Source organism: Cyprinodon variegatus, unplaced genomic scaffold (genome assembly GCF_000732505.1).
Source record: "Cyprinodon variegatus isolate N-32 unplaced genomic scaffold, C_variegatus-1.0 Scaffold17, whole genome shotgun sequence".
Classification (NCBI taxonomy): domain Eukaryota; kingdom Metazoa; phylum Chordata; class Actinopteri; order Cyprinodontiformes; family Cyprinodontidae; genus Cyprinodon; species Cyprinodon variegatus.
In genome coordinates, this window is record NW_015150470.1 from 1207160 (window position 1) to 1222366 (window position 15207).

Here is a 15207-nt window from a genome sequence, read left to right on the forward strand (position 1 = left end):
TGGCATTCCCTCTTTTTAGGAGTTAGAAAAAACATCTGAGGGAGGTGTTCCCAAACCGCGCTCAAGGAATGCTGCCATAGAGCGACGCCTGCGAAGAGTTCAGGACCGCTCTCACACACAACCTGTGACCAGCAAAGAGGTGGTCAATGCTTCCAGGTAAATGTCAATCTAACTTTTATTTTTTTTCCTCCTTCATCTACATTTCCTGTTTCTTTTGTAACAAATATAGCTTTGTCTATTTGTCTCGACTTTTTAGTGACCAACCACAGGGGGCGCAAACAAGTCCAAATCAAGCCCGGAGCCCTATGGTAGCCAGCAATAGTCTAACTAGCATCAGGTGGGCGTGGCCTTCTTGCAATGCTCGCATATCTTTTCCAATATATCATTTGAACATCTTATTTAAATATTGTGATATGCCCAGGGAAATATCTGGTTTTATTTTGATCTATACAATATTGTCTCACAGAATAATAATTAATATTCAATCATTTATTTTAAGCATAGAAGTAATTAACACTATTAGATTGTTTCTATGAGGTAACACAACAACTTGTAAACATAATGATACTTCAAACAGGATGATAATTATGACTCATTCATACACTTTAAACAAAAATTTGTTAACAGACTGAAAATAAACTGAGCTTTTCAAAATGTCAGATTTAAATAAATTTCATATAAAACGCCAAAAACACTGAGCGGTGCCCTAATGTTCCTGCAGAAGGATTTAGCTTCTCTATACTTAAAAAATAATTCATGATATATTTTTATTTTATTTTAACCTAGAGAAATTGTGATGAAAACAGGGCATTGAAGGATTAGCTCGACTTTCAAAGCCATTTACTTTATTTTATTTAGGTGATTAACACAATTCTAATGTTTATAGATCCACAGTTGTTTTGCTTTATTTTTAGCTGCTCTTTTTCGTTTTATGAAAATGTTTTAACCATTTACAGAGCTATGGAATGACTCTATGGTTTTAACATGTTTTGAACTGTATACTATGTGTCTGACTGCTCCAATGTAGAAGCAAATATGGATATGAAGCAGCAATGTGAGGAATTTGCAAACATTTATCAGGTTGCAATTGTCTTTTGGCACTAACACGACAGAAGAAGGAATTATCAAAGATAAAAAATATGTTTTGTTCTTAAGGAACAACATTTCCCTCAAATATAAAATAGGAATTTAATTGAAAAAAAATGTGACCATGTTAAGTAATGGATATTTTTTGTGCACTGGTGCAAATAAGAAGGGATGTTGGGATTAAATATCTCTTGAATTTATACATTTGCTTAAATATGCACCAAATCATATTGTTATTGAATGTAGTTTGTACAAATATATACTTAAATACATGCCAGTATGTAAAAGAAACAGTTGTGCTTTCTGTACAATGATGACAACCATTAACTTTCAATCTACAAATCAAATAAAAGAGAAAAAGAAAACAAAAAAAGAAAACTGTAACCCTTTTTAAGAAACTTTATCAACTTATGTTACATAATATTAACATCTTTTTTCTGTTGAGTAAATGCTCAAATCAATGGAGTGGAGTTTTTGCCCTGTTTTACAATTCAAAGTAACAATTAAATCAATCTGCAACAGATGATGTGCATATTTACCTCCCCCTGCTGGTTGTTTTAAGGACATGCACTTTAAGCTCACCCAAATGTGTTTCCTCTCTTTGTTTACTTAATGTTTTTCAAACGCATGCTGCCTTTACAGCAGATACTATTAATGTTTATGCAGGAGGTTGCTACCATGCAAAAGGTTAAAGTTTGAGCTTTTTTGTGTTTGAAATCCTGAGTTTTATGATTTGTTTTTATTTATCAAGTTTTTATCAGCACAGCAGAGGGATTACTGTAACCCTTGCAGACATGCAGGTGCATTATATTATAATCTGGCATACGTACACTGATCTACTTATGGCTCTGGTACAGTGTCTTGTAATCTGAGACAGTTGGAACAATCGGGTAAGGCACACTTGTTTATGCTTTATTATTTAGGGAGGAATCAGAGCAGAAATTCTATTCTTGATGGCCAATTTTTTGTATTTTTCTTATTTTCTATTATGTCTACTATAATTTTAACCTGGAGAGAAAGAGAAACGCTGCAATTAGGAAAGTTTTATTGACATGATTGAAGTACGATTTTTGCCGCTTGGGCCCCGGCAGAAGACTTTGATGCTGTGAATCGAAATTTGCTTGGATGAATAATATACAGTAGGGAAAGGATTAGAGTAGTCTCTCCCCCCCCAGGGACCAGACACTGGTGGTAGAATAAAGGAGAAGGTGAGGTGGACTGAGAACAGTCTCAGACATAGGAGAGGATATGGGGCGGACGTAGGTGAAAGTTCACTATTGTTTGGAGGGAAGCTAGGAGTCTAATAGATTGAATTTTTGTTCAACTGTCATTTGTCTGATATTTAGTAATAAAACGTTTCACCCTCATGGCAGGGGGAAAAGGTTCAAGGTGTGCTATTTATATTCCTCTGAGAAGCTTCTGATATATTACCTTCACATCCGCAGCATTAAGGCCTCTTCTCAACCAAGCTCCTTGGCTCAAGAGCAGGGGACGGAAACACAGGATATCCAGAAACGGAGTCCGGCTGGCAGAGAGGAAAATGGCGAACAGCCTTTGCCCGAGGAGCCGGACTTTTCAACCCTCAGCCTTTCTGAGAAAATGGCTCTTTTTAACCGCCTCGCCCAACCCACAGACAAACCAGCAGAAGCATCTCGTGGGGACACTCGCCAACGAAGAGCAAACACCCGCTTCCAAACCCAACCCATCACCCTGGGAGAAGTAGCGCAGGTAGAGTGGTTTCAAAACCAATTAATCTGTGTGTGTTTAAATATATCTGTATTTTTCATCACATAATCACTCTTAGAATTGTCATCTATTGTGATACATTTGGAAAATGTGCCTGTTCTGTTTAAAATAGAGAAGTTTACTTGAATTTTAATGTTATAGAAACAAATCAAATTCTGACCTACAATCTTTTTTTGTTAGGGAGTGATTGCAATGCTTGTTGTTGGGAGGCAGAACCTCAAAGAAAAGCTGTGTGATTTATAAAAATACTTCAGTAGAGACAGAATGCCTGATGTTAAAAAAAACCCAGTGTCATCATCATTTTGTCAATAGTGAGTCATGATCAATAACTGGTGTCCACACAGGAAACTGTAACCTCTGCGGTGTGTAACAGGGACTTAGACGCCCCTCAGGGAGAACACGTAAGAACCTGCGCTGTCCATGTCTGGTTCTGGCTTTCTATTGACCTGTTTGGTCATGATCGTGAACATTGTCTGTGTTTTATTTGGTAGTGGCCTTTATGTCTTAAGCACGATAAATGCTAAATGTTACATGCAGCATGTGACATGAGGCTAGGATGCTGTGTTTGTTTGGATGTTTTGGATACAGGTGCTTCTAAGACATGCTTGTTTGTCGGACAAGTATGGCATATTTTGAAGTGGGAAAGTATTCAATATTTTTTTTGTCTTGTGCATTTATTTATCTTTTTATTCAGAGGAATATTCTGATCACCATGTTTTGTTTTCCGTGCGCTGATCATAGTCATTTCAGGAATTGGGATTTGCCAATACTGGTCATTACGTTCTCAGCCTTATTTAAGTAGAATAACACTACATTACATTAGCAACACATGGTACCCTATATATTGTAATTGTGCACCAACTAATAACTCACTAATGATACTGCAGTTTCTCTTAACTATAATATTCTACATATACACTATGAAGATTGTCCTAAAAGAAGGGATTTAAAAATTTTTTTTTTTTTTTACATACAATGAGATTATTTTTTTTTTTTTTACATACAATGAGATTAAATTGCCTGTCAAGAATTTGGAGAAATTCCCTATGACGATGTCATGTTTTCTATAAGCTCCTGATAGGTTTGGTTCACTATTTTCTAACTTAAGTAGTGTGACACCTCTGCTTCAACGCTACTGTCTGCCTCTTGAAGCATCAATGGCCAAATCAACAGAATTTAAGCAAGATATCGGGAATTGAACTCTGGAGTAGGCCTACTGCATGATTAATTAAGGGTATAGTGGAGGATGTTCTTTTTCCGGGTGGGTCATTTCACTTACTGGTGGTGAGTCTGCAATAGTGGAAACATTGCAAATGTTCTTTTAGAAAGTAAGCTTGTATGAGCGATGCAAACTGCAACTTTTAAACAGAGCCAAAAAAAAGAAAAAAAAACCCCCGGAAGCAACCACAACGGGCCAAAAAGCCGTCCCCCCCCGGAACCGGGAAAAGGGTGGGCAAGGGCAATTTTTTTTTCAAAGTGGAGTTTCCTCCAAGTGTAGTTTAGATAAAATTTCTTCATATTGTTTATTCCGTATTATTATTCCAATTTGTGTACAAAGAAAATTAATCAACTGTTTTCTAAAATATTTAATATTTTAGAAAGATTAATAAAAACATAAAAAATGATGATTATACAACTCAAAAAATTAAATTAAAGTTTTACAGCCATCCGGCACATCTTTATCTCAATTTAGTCGTCACTTCAGAGGAGCTAAACTTTTTAATCAGCTTCCTCTGCATTTCTTGAATTTCTCACCCAATGTATTCAAACAGGCAGTCAAACAGTATTTATTCAATAATCCAACTCACACCTTCCAGTGCAGAAATTATCTTCATTTGATGTACTTCATAGTACAATGTTTTCTGTCCTACTTTTTATTTTATTTTTTTGTGGGGCCTTTGTTTAGTAGTATAATATCTGTTCATGCAGTTTTGTCCTTCTGTGTGCTCATTAATGTGCAGAAATGCTAACCAACAAGCCAATCATCTTAATTAGGGAAACTCTATAAGCTCCTCTGGGATTCTTGTCTTCCTTGCATCTTGACGATCATTTTATTCTGCATGGTTTTTTTATTGGTTTTTTTAATAGTAAATAACAAAAAAGAACAAAAGAAAATTATCAACATTTCTCTAAATGTGTGGTATTCAGGAGTTAAAATGTGTATTTATAACTGACCTCAAAGAGCAAAAAACTTTAGTTCAGTTTAATTATAATAAGAATAAATGGGTTTCTTAAACAACCAAAGCAAATATGGGGTTTCTTTGTGTTTAATATTCCAGCTAAATTGCTTAAAAGCCATCTTGTCATGTGTGGCAGCCTAAGTCTTTTTAAGCATTTCTTTTGCTACATTTTTAGGTAAAAAGCGGAGGTGAAATTAAACTGGAGCCGCTGTCAGCCTCCCTGGTTCGATCTGTAGCAGCCGTCACTTCGCAGGCCTCCGTCACCATGGTAACCATGGCCCCACACAGCAGCGACAGGGATGGTTTTCATCCAGAGAAATCGACTGCCATCCCGTATGCCCCTGCCCAACAACAGGCCCCCAGCAGCACTAACATCCACCAGGAGAGGGCGGCAGGCTATTTCTCACTGACCAAGAGGGGGATCCAAGGCCACAGTGAGGGGGAGCCTGATTCCTCCCCCATCCTTCTTGATAGTCCAGAGAAAGAAGGGGCCCCTCCTGCTCTCCCTCCATCCTTACTGGGTCACAGACAGCAGAGAGAGGCACCGGCAGAGGTCTGGAAAGTGAAGCAAGTAGAGGAGAAGAAAGCTGGAGGGAGAGAGCAGGGAGGAGCCAGAGAAGACTGTGTTCAGGAGAAGCTGCACTCCTCTGACAGGGACAGAGGGGACCAGCTGCAGCATCCTCAGCACGCTGCTGAGCCTTCTTTGTGGCGGGGAGAGCAGGAGCCTCTGAACACCAGGAGAGCTGCAGATTCCCAGGAGGGTGGGGAGAGAATAAGAGGAAAAGGAGGACAACTGATAGAGGCTGCAGCAGCTTACAGCTCCTCCACACAGGAGCTGAAGGGAACCCAGGGAGGCATCTCAGGTAAGAAATATATCTGACTTATATAGAAAAGATGTGCATTTTGGAATAAACCAAAAAACAGATATGTGAATATATATAGAGAAAAAAAAACAGGAAAGAAAGCATAGGAAAATAGAAATTCCAACCAAAATGGGTTTGTTTCTATTATCCTCATTGTCTTCAGTAGCATGCTCCCACGCATGACTGCTTTGTGCTGGATCCACACACACACACACACACACCTCCACACACATCCATCCCAGCTGGGAGTGTTTGATTTGGCTGATGAAGAGAGGCGTTTTTTTTTTTAGACTGCATCTAATTAGCATATTTTTCCATGAATGTACCTCGTGAATCTCTTTGTCTGGAAAGAGCAGCCCTTCCCTCATAATAGCCCAAAAGATTTTAGATCAACTGTATTCCCAACACTGTTGTGACCCATAAAGGAGCTGTGGTCCCCTTTGCACCACTTTACGCCAGTGGATCACACATTCACATACAACAGCAAAATGGACCTGACCTGCTTTTATCTGCTACTGTAGACTGTGTCCAGAGAGGGTTTTCTTACCATTCATGCACACAAGCAGTGCAGAAAGAGATGAAAGCACAGAAAGAGAACAGGGCAACACATGCACTTAAATAAAGCAGCTACCGGTATTAGTTTTGCATGACCCTGCCTTTATTAGTGCCTACAATACAACCCTGTCAAAAAGTTAGTCACTCTCCTTTTGGTGACACTGTAAACCTTTCAGTCTGCATGATCGGGATTTTATTTCATTTTACATTTTATAGCCCCCCTACACACACACACACACACACAAAAAAAGTAATCACTTCATCGCAAGAAAAAGCTGACATTAGTCCATGTTGTACTGTAGTTGGTCCTATAGGTTGTTAGGTGTTGTTCCCCAACACCACAAGTAGGAATTTGCACGAATATGTCGTGATTAGCAATAAAACAGGAGAAATTATAAACCAATTTTAATGAAAATGTACATTTTTGTAAACATCAGCAAACGTCTAACAAAACAGGGATGAGCAGAAATTAAACACTTTGAACAAGAGTTTTAATTAGTTTTTAAACATGAATTCAAAGGATGTTTTGTTTTGCATTATTTTTCATATTCCTAAGAAAAATCATAGGAATATTGTTAAACATCTAGTAGTGACAAAGCCAAAAATAAAAGAAAAGACACAAAAACATTTGAACAAATATATCTGGGTCACCTTCCCTTGTAGTTATGCTCACACAATGCCATGTCATCCCTAAAGAGATCAAACGTTTACCGCTGTGCCTTTTTTGTATCTTTTTATTTATTTATTTATTTTTTAACATAGAGGAATAATATATATATAAGATGTTTAAATCACATGTCTAATTTAATCTAAACTTAAAATTTATTATCATGATGTCAAACTAAGTAATCACGATTTGATGAAGAGTCGTGGGGCAGATAGATGCTGTTCATACTTAAAAATTTCAGGTATGAAAAATAACAGCAGGAGTACTAAATATAAAACCAGCAAACTGACCAGTACACTTTAGAAATAAAAGCACATTTGTCATTAATCAAAAGCGGGATTCGATTTGGATTCATACTTTCCAGTCATGGTCTTCAGTTCTTTACAGCATGTTTGGTGCAAACAGTCAGACACTAATACAACACAGTCTGAATTCATACAGCAGCATTGTTTGACGTACAAAGAAACATCTTCCTGAAATATTCAGTTAACTCACTGCTGAATGAAAACAATTCCTATTTCAGAAGCTCAAACTTGTTTTCCTTTCATCTTCAGGCAATCAAATATGAATAATATGATTATTTCTATAGCGACACATTTATGTTTAACTTCTGGAGATTAAATAACTTTAATTTTTTACAAGAGATAAAGATAAATATTATTAATATATAATAATATAAAGAACTCAGCACTGGTAGAAATAAATTACAAAGACACAGAACACAAAGAAACTAAAAATAAACCCAAGCAGAGGGCAGAACCCTGACAGCTTCAGAGAATGAAACATTGTGAAATGCATCACAATTTAGCGTTTAAAACAAGGAAACAGACAACAAGCAATGAAATACAATTAGTCTTCGGCAGGGAAACTGATTTTCATATGTCGGAATTGAAATAAACAGGATGTTCTTAATTTTAATCAGAAAAATAATAATTGTTGTTGACTCTCCCTTCAGATTTGCCAGATCATCCAGGTCCGTTGAAGCCGCTTATAGCTAAGGTATCATCCCGGACCGTGTCTTACGTTTCAAGTGGTCATCAGCAGCAGAACGTCCTCCAGCCCCCCCAGACCCTTCCCAAGCCACCTTTATACATTCAGCCACAGTCCTACTCCCAGCCCCCACAGACGTATCCCAAACCGTTCGCCCATTCCCTGCAAACCCAACCCAAACCTCAAGGACAGATCCAGTCTCTCCCTAAGCCTCACGCTCAGGCGGGCCCCCAGCCCCATCAGACCAGACCCCAGGGGCCTCCTCAGACGCCCCCTAAACCTCAATCCTTCCCCCAGGCTCTCAAATCTCAGTCCACACCCCCAGACCACCCTGAGGACTTCAGCAGGAACAGCATCCAATCTGGAGACCTCCTGTCCCCCACGGAGTCTGGAGATCAACTGTCTGACGGCATGTCCTCCAAACAGATGTCCATCAAGGAGAGGTAAGGGATAGCCTTCTTCCTCTACATGTATATATTGACATACTGTACCATAGGGGTCTTTTGAATATTAACAGTAGAAATGCAGGACAAGTGTAACAGAGTAGAGAAATGAAGAATATCATCAATATTTAAAATATTTTTGCCTTGCATTTTGCATTAAGGATAAAATTCTACTATATATGTGTATTATGAGTAGAAACATGTCTTTAGAAATGACATACACATATTTACCTTAAATGTGAAATAATAAAACAAACTGTAAAGAAAATATAAATGACTTATTGTCCAAAAGGAAATAGCAGACATACTACCAAGTGTTCTTTAGGATTATATTTTGGCAAAAGTACAGGTTTGACTTGACAATTTTAACATGTGTTTCTTGTAAATGATTGGATTGAACAATGGATCTCTTTATTATCTTAATGAAAGAGATTTAAGGATTTCTTAGAATAATACAGAGAACAACATTGAACTGAAAATTGTTTAATTAGTGGTTTCCAGTTAGAGAAGAGTTTCAAAGTAACAAGATGCACCTATGCTTTCTAAATGCAAATAAACTGATCCTCTCTGACGGGATATTTGGATAAAAACATTCACAGTCATGCAGTGTGATTGTGGATTTTGTGCCATTTATTCTGTCATCAAGATGTGTGAATGAGACCTGTACAAGGGTGAGATTATTTTGGCAGGATTGCACAATCTGCACTGTGCAAAACCCTGACCAACATCCTCTCAGGTTATTAAGTAAATCCACTGGATCTGTGAACACTCGTCCAGCCATACTGACCGCACACAAGAGTTTACATATACGCATTCATACAGCAATATGCAGATTAGTAGAAAAGGTAACAGTCTTGGTTAGGGCTCCATCAATGCTTTGCACAAAAGGACTGGAATGGAACCTACAACTTTTTGCTCTACAAGTGCAGAGCTGAAACTGGTGGTGTAGGAGTAGAAGCTTTATTGAATAAAGTGTGCAAAGGTTTAAGATGCATGCATTTAGCTGTAGCCTTGCTGTGTGACAGCCATTAAAACAGTGGAAACTAAACTATTTGTCAAATAGTAAAAATTAAGCAGGATTATGACTCATTACACATTCTAATAGGTCTTGTAATGTCGTTGGGATCCACACACAGTGAGTGACAATAATAGGGATGGTGTTGTAGGGGGGAGAGATATAGTAATTTAGAATGGCTTCGAGCTCAGTCGTTATTTTTTACCACTATAAAAACCTGATGAACATGAATGATGAAAGCTCATAGAATAATAATTTTCAGAGAGTGTAACATAAATTTGTCAAATAACAATTTAAAAGGGAAACTTTTTGAATTGCTTAAATAATAATTGATGTAAGGTCGTGGACTGTTCATCCTCCAAATATCATTTAATAAAATAAAGCTTGGAAATGTAGATCTGCCTGGGCAGAAAAGTCTGTGAGTCTGATGCTCTAATGTGTGCACCTACCTGGCAAATATATTTAATTCTGAGCACAGATGTGATGTATTTATTTGTAGCCTGCATCTACACACATTCTACTAAAGCACATTTTTAGGATTTTTCCTTGTGAATAAAAATAAATTAGAGGGAAGTCTGACTTACCACTATTGAGCGCTTCTTGTGCAGAAAGAAGGTCATTTAGGAGAAATGCTATTTTTTGATTCAGAAGAAAGACAACTGAATATCCAAAGGCAATAATTAGGCCTTGATAAAGAGGATACATGGCATGCATGGGCCCAGATATGTAAAACTTAAATGTATTCTTAAAAGTTGGACCCAGTCAAAAATTTACCCTTTAGTACCCAAAACATGAAAATCCACCAAAGACAGGGTCTGACACAGCTCTTTCTAATTTGTCAAAAAACAGTAAAATCCTCTGTATTTATAGACTAAAACAGAGGTAATTTTGTATCTTAGTAAGGTTTTCACCTCTTTTGAATCACTGAAGATTCACTTTTTATGCTATAATTATGGGTTTTTAATTTTTTTGAAGCCAATACAGAGCTGCTCTCCTCTGAAATCCTCAGAATGACCGAATATTCTGGGCTTTTTTGTGCTAAAACAGCAGGAAACCCGACTTGATGTCTTTTACCCTTTAGCTGTTTATTATTAGCTCATGAACTTGGTTTTTTTTAGAAGCCATGTTTGCTTGCTAAGAGATTTAGTGCCTTTTTTCCAGCAACCGCTACACTTGAATAAACTGTCACATCTCAGAGAGTCACATTAATGGATAATATATTTAAAAAACATTATAGATAACAATGCAATTAGTATTTTTTTATTGATCATATCAGTGGCTACTGGTGCTTTCGACTTTTTTTAAGGAGGAGAGCAGTGGAGTCACTGATTGCATTTAGATAAAATATATTAAAAAAAAAGCTAATGAAACATTCCCAAACATACTCATAGATTCATATGATAAACTGTCCAATTATAAAATACATCAAAAAGTTAAACATTCTGATATTCCATGAATCACTAAAGGACTGTAAAATAACTGTTAAATAAGAGCTCACCATATAGAGAAGTCAGAATAGAATGGCAGAGACAGAAAAAAGATATAAAAATATAAGAAGAAAAGAACCAGAATCGTAAGGACATCCAAAGAGGAATATTATAGTAGACTACAGTATTAGATAAGCATGATATAGTTATTATCAGCATATTGAATATATTGAATAATGCCATTAAAATGCAACAATAAGATTATTAATTTCAAATTATTAAAATTTTAATGAGTATTCTATAAACGTCAGTCCAAAACGGACAGAAAAAAGTTTTAATCCTGGGACAAAAGAGAGCTGCTGTGATGTACTTATCACAAAGAAAATCTTAATTCTATTTTTCTCACAGTAGCGGAAGATTGAGAGGTCATAGCTGTTGTTACCTCTGCCAATTAGGAGGTTATGCTTTTAGTTGGGTTTGTGTTTGTCTGTCAAGTTTTGATACATTTTTTACCAAAGGTGCACCTCAGTCCAAGGAAAATTCCTTTAAATTTAGCTACTGCTTAGTGAAGGTCTGCACTCTTTTAGTGCTTTTCTAGCTAATAAAATGTCATGGTAAATGGTCCACTAAGAGTGTTGATATCAATATGACAACAATCAAGAGTTATTGGTGCAACTGTTAAACCACTGACCCATATCTGTAACCCTCTTGGCAAATGAGTCAACTTCTGAACAAAATGTAAACAGCAATAATCCTACAACAAACACTGAACATAAACAACAGTTAGTAAACTATAGTCCTGTTTCTCTACTCCCTAAGTTTTCCAATATTTTAGATATACTCTCTATTAGCAGATTGGAACAATGATAAACACAAACTGCCTTCTGAAACCAAGTATGAGTTTAGATCACAGAGATCCACAGCTTTGGAAGTCCTGGAATTAAAAGAGGAAATGACCAACTCCATACATAAAAACAAGTTTGTAGTTAGTCTGTTGATCTAAAAAAAAAAAAAATCCTCCCTCAAGGGAACATTAAATGCTGGAAACATCACTGGTGTAAAAAAAATAAGTCCCTGAGAGATGACAGTATATTAGTTTTAGTAAATTAGTCGATCCATGCACATTTCTGTGGCTTAGAGTGCAAACGGGTTAGTATTAAGCTCTTTACCTTTTTTTCTGCAAACCTTTCCTGTTTTAGATTTTCACTTTTTCCTTTTTAAATGGATCCTTCACAACTCAGTTGGCTGCCTGAATATCTGTCAAACTAGTATTTTCTAATTAAACAATATCTATGGAAACCATATGTTCATATATATATATATATATATATATATATATATATATATATGATAAATTCCCCTTTAGTTATAGTAGAATTATCTTACTCTACAACTAAGAAAAATCCAGTTTTTTAGCATACAGACATCTATGTACTAAAAAATTTATGAATTATGATTATTTCAGATCAGTCGTCTTTAAGCCTTTTATTTGAATCTATGCTGATTGTTAGAGTGGCACTGCTGAAGAAGAGTGGAGAGGAAGACTGGAAGAACCGCATCAACAAGAAGCAAGAAGTGGTAAAAGTAGCATCAGCCGACGAGCAGCCTGAGCAATGGGAGATGGAGCAGACCAGCCAGATGAAGGTGTGTCCAGATGTTCTCAGGGTGACTATAATAACAACAGTTTATTTTTTTTTGAACATTTCTAAGCACCTCTCTTCAAACTAGTTTGGCAAAAAACTGTTTATACGAATAAAAAAATCTTTGGAAGGGAGTACACGATGTGGATAAACTACTGTAAATGGAAACTACTTGAAATGAATATTGAAAGATTTCATGTAATATTTGAAATGAGGGCAGTCATGTTATATTTCTGTAATTTAGTTCCTAATGATGTTTTGAACCTGTAACAATAAGACTAAAGCCGGCTTCAGATTAGTATTCTGTTGGAAGAAACAGACACTTTAGGCCTTGGAATCCCACTTGCTGTTTCCCTCACCAAATCTTTAGCAACAACACCCCCCAACTCCCTTTGACTGAGTCCTTTCTCTGTGTTTGAACCCCTCAGGAGGAAGGGGTGGTTGCCCAGGACCAGTCTGCTGTCTCTGGGTCTGAACAGCTATGGGTAAGGCTCATTGCCAGCAGCTCTAAACCTATCAGCTCTGAGCGGTAACTCTGCTGTCCAATCACAGTGTTAGTGTGAGTGCACTTGCTGTTTCTCTTAAATCTGCTCGGCCTTTCTTGCATTCTCCTAACACTGTATGTGTGAACCAATATAAAATGCAGTGTCAACAGCAAAGATAACAACAAATAAAGAATCCAGAAATTTGAAAACTTCAAGTTTGGCTTAAATTAGCAGCTGCCCACATGGAAAGCAAATGTTTGATTTAAGATGAAATGAAAATTATCTTCTCGCCACAATGACCAAAATGCATTTTCAGAATAGATAGTGTGAGTCTTTAAAATCCAGCACTTCTACAGATGTCCAGAAGGATATTTCTTAATCCTTTTGAATATATTTTTACCTTTTTTTGTGTATCTCCATACTTCTGTTTGTCGCTTTGCTGCTGGTACCAACTGACGGATAATGGGTTTTTTATACTAACAATCTCCAAGCATGGCATTGGCAGGATAATGCTGTGGGACATTAAAATTTGCTCATTGTTTAAGTGTGTTATTTTCTTTATATATAGGCTTAGATAACTGCAGGTCTCTTGGCATAAACCATCTGATATAGATACTTTATGTTGTTTGTAGTTTTGTTTTTCTCATGGCCATCTTGGGAAACACGTTGTAGCAGAAGAACTGTGGTAATGTTAAAATATTGTATTTAAATGAAAGAACAAACATATGGTTTCCATAGATATTGTTTAATTAGAAAATACTAGTTTGACAGATATTCAGGCAGCCAACTGAGTTGTGAAGGATCCATTTAAAAAGGAAAAAGTGAAAATCTAAAACAGGAAAGGTTTGCAGAAAAAAAGGTAAAGAGCTTAATACTAACCCGTTTGCACTCTAAGCCACAGAATTGTGCATGGATCGACTAATTTACTAAAACTAATATACTGTCATCTCTCAGGGACTTATTTTTTTTACACCAGTGATGTTTCCAGCATTTAATGTTCCCTTGAGGGAGGATTTTATTTCAGAAAAACTAAAGGAACTATTTTGTTGATAGATTTTATATTTACAGATTGGATTTTATATTATGTTTTGCTGCAAAATACATTTCCCAGCTGTTACAAAGGAAGCTAAGCCCCGACTTTTTCTTTTTGAATCATACTTCCCAGGTTCTGAATCCATCTTTTTCTCTTCAACATCCAACTTTTGTCATCTTCCATTGCTGTCAGTTTATGTTTTTGCATTTCCTCCTTTATTCAATTTTAAAACCATGTTTCCGTCCTCAGGAGCCTGTTTTCTCTTCCACCTTTTCTCCTTCCATTTCCCTTGGCCAAAAGTGCCAGTATATTGATGATCATAGACAGGTAGGACTGCTCTAGTGGACGGCATGAGCTTTGCTCTGGTCATTGTTTGCTTGCCACAGCAAAAGGTTCTCCTTGCAATGTAAAGATGAGTTGGTGCTCATGACAGCATGAATTAAGACTGTGGCTTCTAACAGGATGAAGGGGACTGGATAACCCTGCACCCTGCATGCTTAGATGCATCTAATCTTTCTTTCTACTTGAGTTGATGTCATCATGCCATGAATAATTGGATCGAGGGGCAGAAGCTCCAATATGAAGTGAAAGTGAAGTTTTGTGGGATGTGATGTAAAAATTCAGCATTTAAACAACATTAAATTGATGATTTCTTTCACTCCAGTGATTGAAATTATCAGTAGATTATATCAAAATAAATCTACTATGAGTGGAAATAAGCTAAATTGATGAAGGGTGCTCTCTTTACTAGCTTTGGCCCTTCAACCTAATAAGCTTTCTTATTTTGTATCTTGTTATCTCTGCGCAGAAGGCTGGAGAAGAAACTGAGGCCCAGATGACAATCGAGGAGAGGAAACAGATGATTTCAACACGTGAGGATGCCTGGAAGACAAAAGGCAAAGGAGCAGCCAATGACTCCACCCAGTACACAGTTGCTGCACGAATGGTCAAGAAAGGTCAGTGCAAGAGCCTTCTGCTTTAAAGAAGATGCAAGAAAGGACTTGGTCTGGAGGAATTTACAGATTTTTAGCAAAAAAAATAAATGAAAAACAAAACTGTTCATGTTTTTGTGTCTAT

At 36.9% G+C, this 15207-nt stretch overlaps 1 protein-coding gene across 1 annotated transcript in view; it reads left to right on the forward strand.

The window, feature by feature from the left end:
* The window catches only part of LOC107092360 (supervillin-like), a 75003-nt gene that overhangs the window by 37933 nt on the left and 21863 nt on the right, over nucleotides 1–15207 (forward strand). Inside the window, exons 9-18 of the mRNA XM_015386804.1 lie at nucleotides 20–156; nucleotides 257–337; nucleotides 2532–2814; nucleotides 3177–3233; nucleotides 5188–5875; nucleotides 8053–8530; nucleotides 12484–12616; nucleotides 13041–13097; nucleotides 14380–14457; nucleotides 14939–15086. Of these exons, the coding sequence (XP_015242290.1) occupies nucleotides 20–156; nucleotides 257–337; nucleotides 2532–2814; nucleotides 3177–3233; nucleotides 5188–5875; nucleotides 8053–8530; nucleotides 12484–12616; nucleotides 13041–13097; nucleotides 14380–14457; nucleotides 14939–15086 (2140 nt within the window). The remainder of the gene's footprint in view (nucleotides 1–19; nucleotides 157–256; nucleotides 338–2531; nucleotides 2815–3176; nucleotides 3234–5187; nucleotides 5876–8052; nucleotides 8531–12483; nucleotides 12617–13040; nucleotides 13098–14379; nucleotides 14458–14938; nucleotides 15087–15207) is intronic.